This window comes from Schistocerca serialis, chromosome 9 (genome assembly GCF_023864345.2).
Source record: "Schistocerca serialis cubense isolate TAMUIC-IGC-003099 chromosome 9, iqSchSeri2.2, whole genome shotgun sequence".
Classification (NCBI taxonomy): Eukaryota; Metazoa; Arthropoda; class Insecta; order Orthoptera; family Acrididae; genus Schistocerca; species Schistocerca serialis.
The window spans coordinates 479,461,718-479,475,941 of NC_064646.1; the positions used below are offsets into that span (position 1 = coordinate 479,461,718).

The following is a 14,224-nucleotide window of genomic DNA, read 5'->3' on the forward strand; positions in this document are numbered from 1 at the left end:
TCATGATCTATGGAACAAGGATTTATGTATGTATGTATGTATGATCGGCTGTCGGACCCCTACGTCTAATAGGCGCTGCTCCTGCATGGTTGTCTACATCTTTGAAGAAGAAGCCCGCTGAAGCCGTGGCCGAAACCTTGGTTTTTCTCCACCAGCAGTATTTTTAATGCATTATGACGAGGTACCATACCCAGAAAACTTTCATGTCGATCTTTGGTCGGGTTAAGTGACATCTCTGAACAGTCAAAGTGACTGTGTCTGTAATACATTATCCACAGTCAATGTCTATCTTCAGGAGTTCTGGGAACCGGGATGATGCAAAACTTTTTTTGATGTGTATATAAGAGCCACGCAGCAAAATACTCTTTGCTGAACAGCTAGTTTCAACACCATATTTGCGTCGTCCATATTACGCGAGGCACTCCAGGTGAGTACACATAGGATGGGCCCGGTGTAGTCATTGTGCAGCTGTAGCTGCCTGCACTCGTGGGACAGACCTCTCAGAAACTGTCGGTCCCTCTTCGATTTTCTACATACTTACAGCATTTTAAGGTCAGTGACGACATCAGTTTCCTAAAGCAGTACGCCGCCTTTTTCAAAACATTCGAAAATAACTGACTTTGTTGCTTCCTGAAAGCTGTTACATACAAAAAGTTTCAGAACTTTAAACGGAGGCTTTCGTAGTTCCGTTGTTTGCTCGATTCTCGCTAGAGTCAGCTATACTTTCATATGCATTCTACATTTACTATCAAACTGAAATGTTAATTAATGAATACTGAATTACGTTTTCTAAATAAAAATAAAATACACAATTGATTTGTGTCTGATTTTCGATGGCCAAAAGAAGAGTGGGAACTGCACAAATGGAGTATCAAACTGACCAGCGTGATGTCTATGTATGAAAAAAACTACTTAATTGCTTGAGAGTAATTAGGATAGTTTGGGGAAAAACTGAAATATTTGACGAACAGCCGCTGCTAGCTATGAAAATGAAGTGTCAGAAAATAGGAAATCCTAGTGCTAATTGTAACTTTTCAGGCTTATTTTCATCTATCTACTTTTATGATTGGAGAATAGTGATCATTATGTAAATACACACTGACCTCAAAAAATCGCAACACCAAAATATTAATAAATGTAGAATAATGAAATTTCGGGAATACAGTTGTCAAGGTGATATACGCACGTGGAAAAGTTTGCTGTTCAAATGGATTAATTGTTTTAAGCAGAGGGAAATATAGCAATACGTCACGACATTGTAGTATGTGTGTTTTTGTCCTATTATATCAAAATTTTCTTCCTTCGCATTACTTAAGATCTTCTGTCAGAGATTGAATAGGGGATTATTCAACTGCAGCAATTTTGCACGCGAATGCGTCATAATAGCGTTTTCTGGATGAGCGATTTATATTCTGAGCACATTTACTTGAGCTTTCGTGGGCATGTACTCCCCTAGTCAGCGTTTCCCAGCTGGCAAGACGTTAATAAATTGAGCTTTGTTTAAACTGAAACTTTCATCCATACTTATTAGATTTTGTGCTCTTGATTTCGACAGACTCATTAATTACGCTGTCCCAGAAACGTAGCATTACTCCGGCTATAGTTATCTCATCGTATTTCATTTCGTGATTATATTCGAAGCAGTGCTCGAAAGCAGCCGATTTCCTTGATTATTTCAGTCGGGTGTGACGCTGGCCGATGCTGCTTGCGTCTCTCCTCGACTGTTCCAATGGGAAGTAACATTCGCGTCGAATGCGGTATACACCCGGCCTCCGGAGACCCAGATTGTTGTTTAACAGGATGTCATGCGTCAAGAGGACTTCTGGATACTGGCCAGACTAAAGTAGATAAGCGATTCTTGGCTTCTCAGTCCCTTTCTCAGGCGTTCTTGATTTTGACTGCAACACCCGTTCCGTGTGGCGATCTGAATGTCCATTCTTTCGGAACACTGTACCTACAAGTTGCAGTTGTGCATAAAATGGAAACAAGACCGCGGGAAAAAGCACATCATCAATCAGTCACAGCGAGAAACCCTAAGAGATCACAGTAAAGGATGCTAACTCGGAGAAAATCTACGCTATTTTTGCCAATTAACGCTTTAAGCTTTCAACATTTGTATTAGTTGTTTCAAATGTCATTAGCCAGTCGCTTTTTCTGTCCTGAAGTGGACTTCCTTCCGTATGCACCGTCAAAATCTGTGAAACTGTTTCGTGTTCTTCAGTGATGCACAGGCACTGAAAACTTTATTGACGCGCCCTGATTGATGTATTCGGGAAGCTTTTAGGAGAATGTCGTTCGCTACCGATATAGCAAATTTGCGTAATACCGATTTCTCGATATTCTTACAAATTGTACTAAATGGAATTATACCGTCTGACTGCTGTTCATCGTTTTCACCGATCGCATATGCGTCTACCGGTAAGGCGCTAAACGAGCTCGCGCTGCTGCTACGGTCGCAGGTTCGAATCCTGCCTCAGGCATGGATGTGTGTGATGTCCATAGGTGTAAGTAGTTCTAGTTCTAGGGGACTGATTACCTCAGATGTTAAGTCCCACAGTGCTCAGAGCCATTTGATAAACGAGCTGCGAGGTGGAAGCACAAACACGGTGTAGGCCCAGGAAGCGTACGTGCGCGGCGGTACTCGGCATTGCGTGATTTACGTTCAGCAGGTACGAGACTTGAATGAGGTAAGAGCGCGCACACACACACATACACACGCACACACACACACACACACACACACACACACACACACACACACACACACACACACACACACACACACACACGTAGCAGTGTTTACTTTCGCGTTGAACTTGCCATGAACAGGAGTGTAGCCGTGTAATCTCGAGGTTGCTGGTTCTTGCATGAGACAACTTTTTTCAACGATTTGCATTCTGTGATCATTATCAAACTGAAATCTTAATCAACAAGTAACCTATCGTCATTTTTTATAAATAAATGTTTTCATGTTTAAGAACTAATCGAATAAAAATGCAAGTAGTCCAGTTAAAATTTGATAGTAATATGGGCGAAGAATTATAATGTCAAAAGAATTATCTGCTTCATGTTTCGAATTTCTTAAACAAATTTTTATTCATTATGTGTACTCAGAATTCATGCAGTCAGCAAATTTAAAAAAAATGTTGAAGAAAACAAATAGGTCACAAGTTTCGTGAAATGAATTGTCTAAAACAAATAAAATATATAACGCGCCTTTGAATCATGCTCGATATCGCGTACAGCAACTGAGACCCTCATATGTTAGTGACGTAAGGAGACAACTGACTGAAATTCCACCACACAGATATCGTCTACTACTTTTTAAAATTCTGTTTCTCCGATCTGTTTTATTTCTTTCTTTTAGTAGATTCATTTCACAAAACATTTGATCACTTTTTTCAATTTTTTTATTTTGATGTTTTGATCGCAAAGCATGAAATATAATACACTTACAGGAAAGAAAAACGACATCAAGAGGGAACTGTGCGACATAAACGGAAGTTGATAGGGACTTTTCTACTTCCGAAAGATGAAGTCTGTAAAAATTTCGAGCCAGTCACGTAAGAGTGGCGCTAGTAGAACCACTATGAGGATGCAAGTCAGATTTGATTTAAATACACGCTGTAGCGGTCGTGAGCCTCAGTTACCTTTGAACGTGGTGAGTTGATGTTAGTTAAGAATGCCTTTAAGGCGACAAAGACACCATTATCAACACCTCACCGAGTTTGAGTCAAGAATGTTAGTCAAGAATGTTAGTCAAGAATGTTAGTCAAGAATGCCTTTAAGGCGACAAAGACACCATTATCAACATTCACCGAGACTGAGTACGCAGCTCGCGGTGTAGTGGCTAGCGTTGCTGACTCTGAATCACGGGGTCTCGGGTTCGATTCCCGGCCGGGTTGTAGATTTTCTCTTCTTGATGACTGGATCTTTGTGTTGTCCCCATCATTCCATCATCATCGTCATTCGTGAATGTGGTTAAAATTGGACTGTGTAAAGAATGTGACATTGTACGGGCGTCGATGACAGCGCAGTTGAGCGCCCCACAAACCAAACATCATCATCATCATCACCGAGTTTGAAAGAGGTCGTGTAATAGGGCTACTAGGAGCTCGACGCTCCTTCTACGATATTGCAGAAAGTCTTGGTAGGAATATAGTCACTGTATATGACTGCCGGCCGTGGCGGTCACGAAAACGTACGGCCGCAACAAGATCGGACTCCGGACGGTCACGTGGCACTACCCACAGGGAAGACCATCGAGTTCGGCTTATGGCTCAGCGCATTGTACTCCATCTGCGGCAGCAGTTTGAGCAGCACTTGGCACCACGGTGACACAACGAACTGTTGCAAATCTGTTACTTAAAGGAAGCAGTTAATTCCATAAATTATCTGGGAGTAGCCATTAGGAGTGATTTAAAATGGAATGACCATATAAAATTAATCGACGGTAAAGCAGATGCCAGACTGAGATTCATTGGAAGAATCCTAAGGAAATGCAATCCGAAAACAAAGGAAGTAGGTTACAGTACACTTGTTCGCCCACTGCTTGAATACTGCTCACCGGTGTGGGATCCGTACCAGATAGGGTTGATAGAAGAGGTAGAGAAGATCCAATGGAGAGCAGCGCGCTTCGTTACAGGATCATTTAGTCATCGCGAAAGCGTTACGGAGGTGATAGATAAACTCCAGTGGAAAACTGCAAGAGAGACGCTCAGTAGCTCGGTACGGGCTTTTAATTGAAGTTTCGAGAACATACCTTCACCGAGGAGTCGAGCAGGATGTTGCTCCCTCCTACGTATATCTCGCGAAGAGACCATGAAGATAAAATCAGAGAGATTAGAGCCAACACAGAGGCATACCGACAATCTTTCTTTCCACATACAATACGAGACTGGAATAGAAGGGAGAACCGGTAGAGGGACCCTCAGCCACACACCGTCAGGTGGCTTGCGAAGTATGGATGTAGATGTAGATGTAGGCAGCTCAGAGCCAGACGCCCTGTAGCGTGCTTTCAACTGACCTCACCAACCGCCATTTTCGACTCCATTGGTGTCAAGCAGGAGATCATTGGAGACCAGGGTGTTTTGTTTTCTGATGACAGCTGATTCTGTCTCAAAGCCCGCTGCTGCCGCATGTTGATTTGGAGTAGGCCAGCTGAGGGTCTGTACCCAACCTAACTGCGTGCTGGGCATAATGGATCTACACGTGGGCTAGGTGCGATTTCGTATGACAGCGGCAGCACTCTCGTGGCTATCCCACGCACCCTGACTGCAAATCTGCACGTAATTAGATGCGCAAGACAGACAATAGATCACAGTCTGGTTGTAATCCGTGCAGCTAGGACACATAACTACGCAACTGAAGAAGACGGCTGGCTGGTCGTCGAAACAGCTACTCTGAGCACACCATTAGTCCCTCATTGTGCCATTCATGCTCGAACAATAACGAGGACAGATTAGTCACGTTACCGAAGAAATGAAATATCACTGAAAGTTCGAACTATAGCACATTGTCTTTGCTCTCCCCTACATCGAAACTATTGCTCAAAATAATGAAGAACAAGATTAAAAAGAATACTGAACAATATGCGATTACTCCTCACTATCAGTTTGACTTCAGATCTAAAAAGGGAACTAGAGAAGTTCTCGCAGCAGTAAGAACTATTCTACGAGAACACTGTGTTAACTGGAAGACGTTCATTGCATTCGTGGATACAGAGATAGTCTTTTACAAGGTAAACTGAAAGCTGCTCTTTAAGACAATGAGGAACATACCAATCACCGCGAGAAGACTGATACAAGTCGAGAAAAGGTAGCTTTATTTTATGTCACTGAAAAATGCTTGTGAATCGCCTCAAGGCGCACGGAAAATGTAGTGGAATTTACTGCCAACAACACTCACTTGAAATTTAAAGGAGGCTTATACCATTTCAACGTAAGTTGTATAGAATTAGTCTTTAAGTCGAGTTTGCTCATGTATTGCATTTTTAGTTGTGTCATTGTCCCAGCCTGGGTGCACAGTGATTGGACTGGAAGGACGTAAGACTTACTTTAGTTCTGCACAAACACCAATGCACAGAGAGACACGTGAATTGAAATCAGAAGGGGAATGACACGAGACTGCGCACTATCCACGTTCTTGTTCAGCGAGTTTAGTGAAGAAGCCGTATCCAAATTTAAGCAGAAGACCGAAGACATCAAAATCAGAGGACAAGAAAAGCGATGTATAAGGTTTGCAGATGACTTTTAGAGAAAAGCAGCGAAAAGTATACGACCTAAATTTTATTTTATTTACCTAATTTATCGGATATTTCTATCCTATGTGCCTTCAAACGTTTAACGTAAAACTCTGAGGGAGTCTTACAACTTTCCAACATTTGTTCGATGTGTACATTTACGAGTGAAAATAATAGCAATAAAAAGCGAAAATAGGTTGGTAGCGATTGTTTTGATTGCAGAACTGGAGATGAAAAACACCGGTATACGGAAAACTGGTTGTTTCAGCATTCCTTCCGGGCAGGACTTCTGAGATTTCCTTACACGTGTACTATGTGAAATGTTTCGTGTTATGTTGTCTGTTTGCTAGAAGCTACATACACATAAAGGCGTACAATGTAGACACAGGTAGCTGCTCAGGTATTTTCAATTTGTATTATCGACAATGAATGAATTACTGTTAACTTAAATTCCTTTCCGTTTTATTATTTCGTAGCAATGGCAGACAAATTATAAGCTTTTGTGTAGAATTTGCAATCTCCTATTTCCTTAATTATTTCGAATGAAAATCCCGTTTCGTAGTCAAATATATTTATTTAATTTTTAACATGAATTTGAATGGAATTTTTGTGATAAAACTAAAAAAGCTCTTTTAAAAAATTCAAATCAGCAATTTAGATCGTAGACAAGATAGGACGTATACCAGAAACAATTACGTGACGATAGTTAAAATTTCAGTTATGAATTACTCGAGTGAGCAATGTTTATTGTCCAATCTGTCCATAAATTCTCGTTCTATAAGGTGCTCATTTCTAATTCGACACCTTTCGTCAGAAACAATATCATTCGAAGGCGATAACAATCCATCAGAAGGCGCGGAACCTCCTACCAGCGATAAACACTTCTGCACTACACATGGGAAGCGTTGCGTACACCTGCTACTCCGCGCCCAGAAACCGAAAGGATCACTGCTTTTGGGTACTAAAGGACAACAGATACATTATTATCTCAGCAATGCGGTACCGATTCTTACGTCATCCGTTTGTTGCTCATTTGTAACTTTCGGCGTTGTTATTAAAATAGCAAGCAGTAAAGGAAACAAAATAAAAATTTGGAGTAGGAATTATAATCCGTGGAGACGAAATAAAAACTTTGAGGTTTACCGATGACATTGTAATTCTGTCAGAGACAGCAAAGGACTTGGAAGAGCAGTTGAACGGAATGGACAGTGTCTTTAAAGGAGGGTACAAGATGAACATCAACAAAAACAAAACGAGGATAATGGAATGTAGTCGAATTAAATCGGGTGATGCTGAGGGAATTAGATTAGGAAATGAGACAGTTCAAGTAGTAAAAGAGTTTTGCTATTTGGGGAGCAAAATAACTGATGATGGTCGAAGTAGAAAGGATATAAAATGTAGACTGGCAATGGCAAGGAAACCGTTTCTGAAGAAGAAAAATTTGTTAACATCGAGTATAGATTTGTCAGGATGTCGTTTCTTAAAGTATTTGTATGGAGTGTAGCCATGTATGGAAGTGAAACATGGACGATAAATAGTTTAGAGAAGAAGAGAATAGAAGCTTTCGAAATGTGGCACTACAGAAGAATGCTGAAGATTAGCTGGGTAGATCACGTAACTAATGAGGAGGTACTAAATAGAATTGGGGAGAAGAGGAATTTGTGACACAACTTGACTAGAAGAAGGGGTCGGTTGGTAGGACTCGTTCTGAGGCATCAAGGGATCACCAATTTATTATTTGAGGGAAGCGTGGAGGGTAAAAATCGTAGAGGGAGACCAAGAGATGAATAGACTAAACAGATTCAGAAGGATGTAGGTTGCAGTAGTTACTTGGAGATTAAGAAGCTTGGACAGAAGGGAGTAGCATGGAGAGCTGCATCAAACCAGTCTCTGGACTGTAGACCACAACAACAACATTAAAACAGCACTGATCACACTTTCGCATTTTATATAATAACACAATATTTCAAAGCAATGGAAGTTTTGCAAGTAAACATAACTCGTTTAAAAAAAAATCTGAAAACAGAAAATTTCAGGACTGCTGCTACGACATACTGATATATCGATTTTTACCTGGTTGTTAGTAAAAAATAAAAAAAAAAAAACTCCCGTTACAGCAGAGACAAAACAAATACCGAAAAGTACTGGCTATTCGAAACTAAAATACCGGTATCGGCTGTATTTGACTACCTCTAGCGTAAGAACCGGAGTGCGCCTGAGCTCTGCAAAGGACAGTGGTCAGTGTTCCGGCACGAGCCGTGACTTACCAGCGTGAGTCGGAGAGCGCGCGCCATGCCGCCGGCCGGACCACGCACTGTGGCTTGGAGTCGCGCGGTGCGAATTATATCCTCCTGCCTCCACGTGTGTGTGTGTGTGTGTGTGTGTGTGCGTGTGTGGTTGCGATGGACGGAAAAGCCGGCGCCAGCGGAAGGCCGCGCCGGCCGCCCGTCCTGCGACGCGCCTCCCAGGCTCCCAATGCAGCGGCGCTACGTGACGAGAACGCGCCATTACGATTACACCTTGTTTCTTTTCCGTTTCCTTCGTTTCCCAGTCATCAGTCGTTCGCTGATTTTATGCTGCCTGCCATCTTTCCCCACCTCGAGGTAATCTCTTCATCTTTACGCGGCCATCTTCTACTATTCCGTAGCATTTATCCTGTCTCGTATATCCGATCGCTTGTTCACAATTTGCCAAAATTTTCTTATTACTACTTCATCTTGTTGCCGGTTTCCTTACTCGATGCCGTAGTCGTCAAGATTATCTAAGTGAGAGAAGTCGTTTGCAGGATTTGTCTGTGAATCGTGTAATGTTTGTTGTGCGTGTTATCGTTTATTAATGTCGTGTGCTAGCTTAGAAGAGAAAGGAAGAAAAGGGGTTACAGGTCAGTCTGTACTTCCAGAGTGGTTAGGAGCAAATGCAGAAAGACGAAAGTCTAGTGATGGCATGTCGACGGCTCGAGTCAGTGCCGAATACTGTCGCAGAGCAATTACGACAGCCGCGGATTTTGGGACTCGATGTGAACCTCGAGGGGCACAACGGTCTGAAATATATTTCTATATTGCATTCAGACTAACTGCTACACTGAAGGATTGAGGCGTGGCGCCGTATATCGCTGCTGTCTAGAACCTGTATATCAGGAGAATGACTCATGCGTGCACAGTCACAGATGGTGTGAAGCGGTTTCAGTCGAGTACGTAGCTCTAATTTCCATCTGCTAGAGCACAGTAGCGGACAGAACTAAACTGAAGGAACTATAATGTAGCTAAGAATTTTGACCAGCACAGTCCAATAGTGCTCAGAGGCATTCAGCAAACAGATCAAGAGAGTGTTTTTGTGAATTTTTCTGTTTATTTCTTGAAGGCCTTTTTGTTTATTTTTGTTTGTACAGTTCTGTATATCCTTTTAGTAGTGTGAATAATGCGTGATTGTGATCTAAAGTATAAATGTAGACCATTGTTCTCCTGACGAACGCTGTACGAACTAGTGTGAGAAACTTCCTGGCACATTAAAACTCTGTGCCGGACCGAGACTCGATCTCGCGACCTTTGCCTTTCGCGGGAAAGTGCTCTAACCAACATAGCTACCCAAGCACGACTAGCGCCCCGTCCTCACAGCTTCACTTCTGCCAGTACCTCGTCTCCTACCTTCCAAACTTTACAGAAGCTCTCCTGCAAACCTCGCAGAACTAGGACTTGCCCGCGAAAGGCAAACGTCGCGAGTTCCAGTCTCGGTCCAGCACACAGTTTTAACCTGCCAGGAAGTTTCATATGATCGCACACTCCGCTGCAGAGTGAAAATCTCATTCTGAAAACATCCCTCAGGCTGTGGCTAAGCCATGTCTCTCCAATATTCTTTCTTTCAGGAGTGCTGGTTCTTCAAGGTTCGCAGGAGAGCTTCTGTAAAGTTTGGAAGGTATCAGACGAGATACTGGCAGAAGTGAAGTTGTGAGGATGGGGCGTGAGTCGTGCTTGGGTAGCTCTCTTGGTACAGCACTTACCCGCGCAAGACAAAGGTCCCGAGTTCGAGTCTTGGTTCGGCACATAGTTTTAATCTGCCAGGAAGTTTCATATCAGCGCACACTCCGCTGCAGAGTGAAAATCTCATTCTAGTGTGAGGAAGTTTTAAGACAGTGTGAATGCAGACGACGGGGAATTTTGTATCATATGTTAAGTTCGTTTATGGTAAAAGGAAAGCTAATTCGAGTGCAGATGAAAATGGTTGATAACCTAAAGGATAAACAAAATATCAGAAAGTTAAATATTTATTTCGGGAAAAAGTACAGTACGAAAGTGTGTTATTTGTTGATTGGCTAGTCACGAAAAGCGCGGAGTAACGTGGGAGAATAATGTTGTTCTATTTGCCTTGAAGAAAAGAGACCAATCAGAATGGCGTATTCTTCGCACGTCTTTACCCTTGGAGATGAAATGAAATGGTCGTATGCCATTGTCGGCTGGGAGGCCCCGTCCGGGAAAATTCCGCCAGGAGGTGCAAGTGTTATTGCAGGTGGCGACACATTGCGCGCCGGTGATGATGAGTACAACGCAACACACAGTCCATGGGCGGAGAAAATCTCCAGCCCGGCCGGGAATCGAACCCAGGCTCGCTTCATGAGAGGGAAGCATGTTACCACTCAGCTAAGCAGGTGGGTTTCTCTTGAAGATATAGAACACTTACAACAGTCTAAGGGGGTCGGAGCCCAGCCTTTCTAAGGTAAGGTAGTGTGTAGTATGAGCTCCGAAGTAAGTTATAGTATGCCGGTTTTAGTTGTGCTGCATGTTTCAAAAGTGTTTTAAAGTGAAGGTGTATTTATTCCTGTGTCTTTTTTTTTTATAAAGAACGGATTTTTAAGTAAATTTGTGTACGAGAAAAGACAGTAATTCCGCGTGGCATATTGAGCAGATCGGACACTAAAACTTGAGTGCATAAGTTACACACAGGTAAACTTAATAGTATGTCGAACACTTTCATTTAAGAACATCCGTGCTTTGTAAATGTTCATATTTCGGAAAATAAGTTACCATAAACTTGCGAACGTGAATGAAAGGGTTTGAGCATGATTGTGTTAAGATTAGCACGAGCTTGGCAGTTAACGTGTACATCTCAAGGTTCAGAATACGCCGAAGTTTTGCTAGTATTTTCACATTTCATTGTATGCAGCCTGATGCGAGCGAGTTCCAGTACGGTAGGTTTCTGCTCGGCTTGGCTACCGGCGATCTGCTGCAACAGGTAGGTGCAGATAAGGGACGAAGGAAATCATGCCGCCGCAGGCTGTCTCAGAGCATTAGAAAATGCGAAGGTTGCGACTGGCTGCAGAACACAAGTCAGTGTCTGAGCTCCTGATGTGAGGACTAACACAAGGAGCAATCACTGGCACCGTTGTAAAGTACAAACCTTGCAGGCAGCTCTCCGAGTGAGCAAACCAGACTTATCAAAGCTTACCCGAGGCTATCGACGAACGACACAGAGTTCTCGCTGCAACGGTCTTACTGAGAAATCTCTCAATACAAAAGCCTGGGTTTTTTATGGATTCTAGCGCAGCACTATTCTCCCTATCTAAAGCTGACCCCACCAATCCACCGCCACTTTACAGGCATCGGGCAGTCTGATATGGAGCTCTACACCTCCTGGGGCCTCTGGTCTATTACGTGCAAATCCTTGCCTCCTCCTTCTCTGTAGGAAGGGGTGTTGCTGGCCTTCAGATTAACAAACTCCACGTTTGGTACCAACAGCCTTTAGCTGCCTTTATATTAACAAACTCCACGTTTGGTACCAACATCTTTTAGCTGAAGGCTAAATATCACTGCCCTTCCTATAACTGCTGTGTCGTACGTCACTTGACGCACCCGTGACGCCTCCCGTGAGTGGGTACCGGTGTTCCAGCAGTTTCGGCCGTTTCCCACCTCAGTCTAACTTGCGCAAGCCCACTGACATCGCTGTTCCCAGCAGTGAGTATCGAGCCTGCTCCCTGTGCTGAGGCGTGCCTGTTTGAGATCATTTTATGCTGTCACATAATACATCAGCGTCTAGGCGGAGTATGAAGTTACCGGTTAAATCTCTGAAGTGAAACGTCTTGGTTCAAAAATGGTTCAAATGGCTCTGAGCATTATGGGACTTAACATCTGTGGTCATCAGTCCCCTAGAACTTAGAACTACTTAAACCTAACTAACCTAAGGACATCACACACATCCATGCCCGAGGCAGGATTCGAACCTGCGACCGTAGCGGTCGCGCGGTTCCAGACTGAAGCGCCTAGAACCGCACGGCCACATTGGCCGGCCTGAAACGTCTTCCTTGGGAAGCTGCACGGACCGTCTGCAATTTTACAGGCTGCTACCGTTACTGTTTTGGTAACCTAAACGCTACCACTTTTGGTTCAAAATGGTTCAAATGACTCTGAGCACTATGGGACTTAACAGCTGAGGCCATCAGTCCCCTAGAACTTAGAATTACTTAAACCTAACTAACCTAAGGACATCACATACATCCATGTCCGAGGCAGGATTCGAACCTGCGACTGTAACCGTCACGCGGTTCGAGACTTAAGCGCCTAGAACCGCTCGGCCCCTCCGGCCGGCACCACTTTTCCCTGCTCTCTTCATTGCCACTGATTTCCTATCGTGGAGTGGCCTAACTGGCTTCCACGGCCTTAAGCTTAACAATGTTGTCAGTGCGTGACATTAAATCCATGAGTGTTTTATTCGCTAAGGTGGAATGGGAGGACAGGCACAGCTTTTTCTTCAAGGAGCGTCGGAAACCGGCCAGGGACTGCACTCGGCCTGGCCGGCTTACCAGCCGACGGTCGTTAATCCAAGTGATGTTTGGTTTGTAGGGCGCTCAACTGTGCGGTCATAAGCGTCCATACAAAGTCCCAATTTTTCACAGTCCAATTTTTTACACAGTCCAATCTAGCTACTGTCACGAAAGCTGATGATGATGAAATGATGAGGACAACACAAATACCCAGTCCCGTGTGGTGTCTGCACCACACTCGAATCCCACCATCAGCTCTTACCAACTGACATCGGGACTCTTCTGACCAGGCCCCAATTTTCCAGTCGTCTATGGTCCACCGATGTGGTCACGAGCCCAGGAGAGGTGCTGCAGGAGAAGTCGTGCTGTCAGCAAAGGCATTCGCGTTGGCCTTCTGCTGGAGTGACCCATTAACGTCGAATTTCACCACACTGTCCTAAAGGATACGTTCGTCGTACATCCCATGTTGATTGCTGATGTTATTTGATGCAGTATTGCTTGTCTGTTACACTGACAACTCTACGCTACCCTCGGTCATTAAGTAAAGGCCGTCAGCCATTGTGTTATCTGTGCTGAGAGGTAATACCTGAACTTTGGTATCCTCGGCACAGTGTTGACATTGTGGATCTCGGAATATGGTTTCCGGAACGAAATTTCCCATGCGTTTAGATAGCTCCAACTACCATTCTGCGTTCAAAGTCTCTTAATTCGCATTGTGCGGCCACTGTCTCTTCGGAAACCTTTTCACATTAATCACCTGAGTACAAATGACATCTCCGCAAATGCACCGCCCTTTTATACCTCGCGTACCCGATACTACCGTCATCTGCATATGACCATATCGCTATCGGACGACTTTCGTCACTTCACTGCACTACTAAGTAATAGCCCAGTGAACTGATTGTTTACCAGCAACAAAATTGCGGAAATTTTTTCTAAGGGGTCCCATTTGTTTTTTGGTGCACTGTATTCGAATTTCGTGTTTGCTGCCTTGTATGAGATCACCTTTACAGCGAAAACCATAAAAATAAATAAATAAATAAATTCGCACATGTTTCAGTTCTTTGCTCAGTCCTGAAAAGTATGCGTTTTTAAAAGATGACCACTCTTTTCAAAGTTAAAGTAGAAAAAATTTTCTACAAAATGCGCTAGTCTGGTTTCATTTTCTTATGAATGGTATCGGCGCTAGAAGTGTAAAACCAGTGATTTTTTCGCCCTTCTGCTAAAATATG

The 14,224-nt window shown here is 43.4% G+C and overlaps 1 protein-coding gene across 2 annotated transcripts in view; it reads right to left on the reverse strand.

Annotated features, from left to right (window-relative positions):
- The window catches only part of LOC126418925 (uncharacterized), a 119,795-nt gene extending 111,248 nt beyond the window's left edge, over positions 1-8,547 (reverse strand). For both annotated transcript variants that reach the window (XM_050085952.1, XM_050085951.1), the window contains exon 1: positions 8,509-8,547. In XM_050085952.1, coding sequence (XP_049941909.1) covers positions 8,509-8,535 — 27 coding nt within the window. In that variant the 5' untranslated portion in view covers positions 8,536-8,547. The remainder of the gene's footprint in view (positions 1-8,508) is intronic.
- Between the last annotated feature and the right edge of the window lie 5,677 nt (positions 8,548-14,224).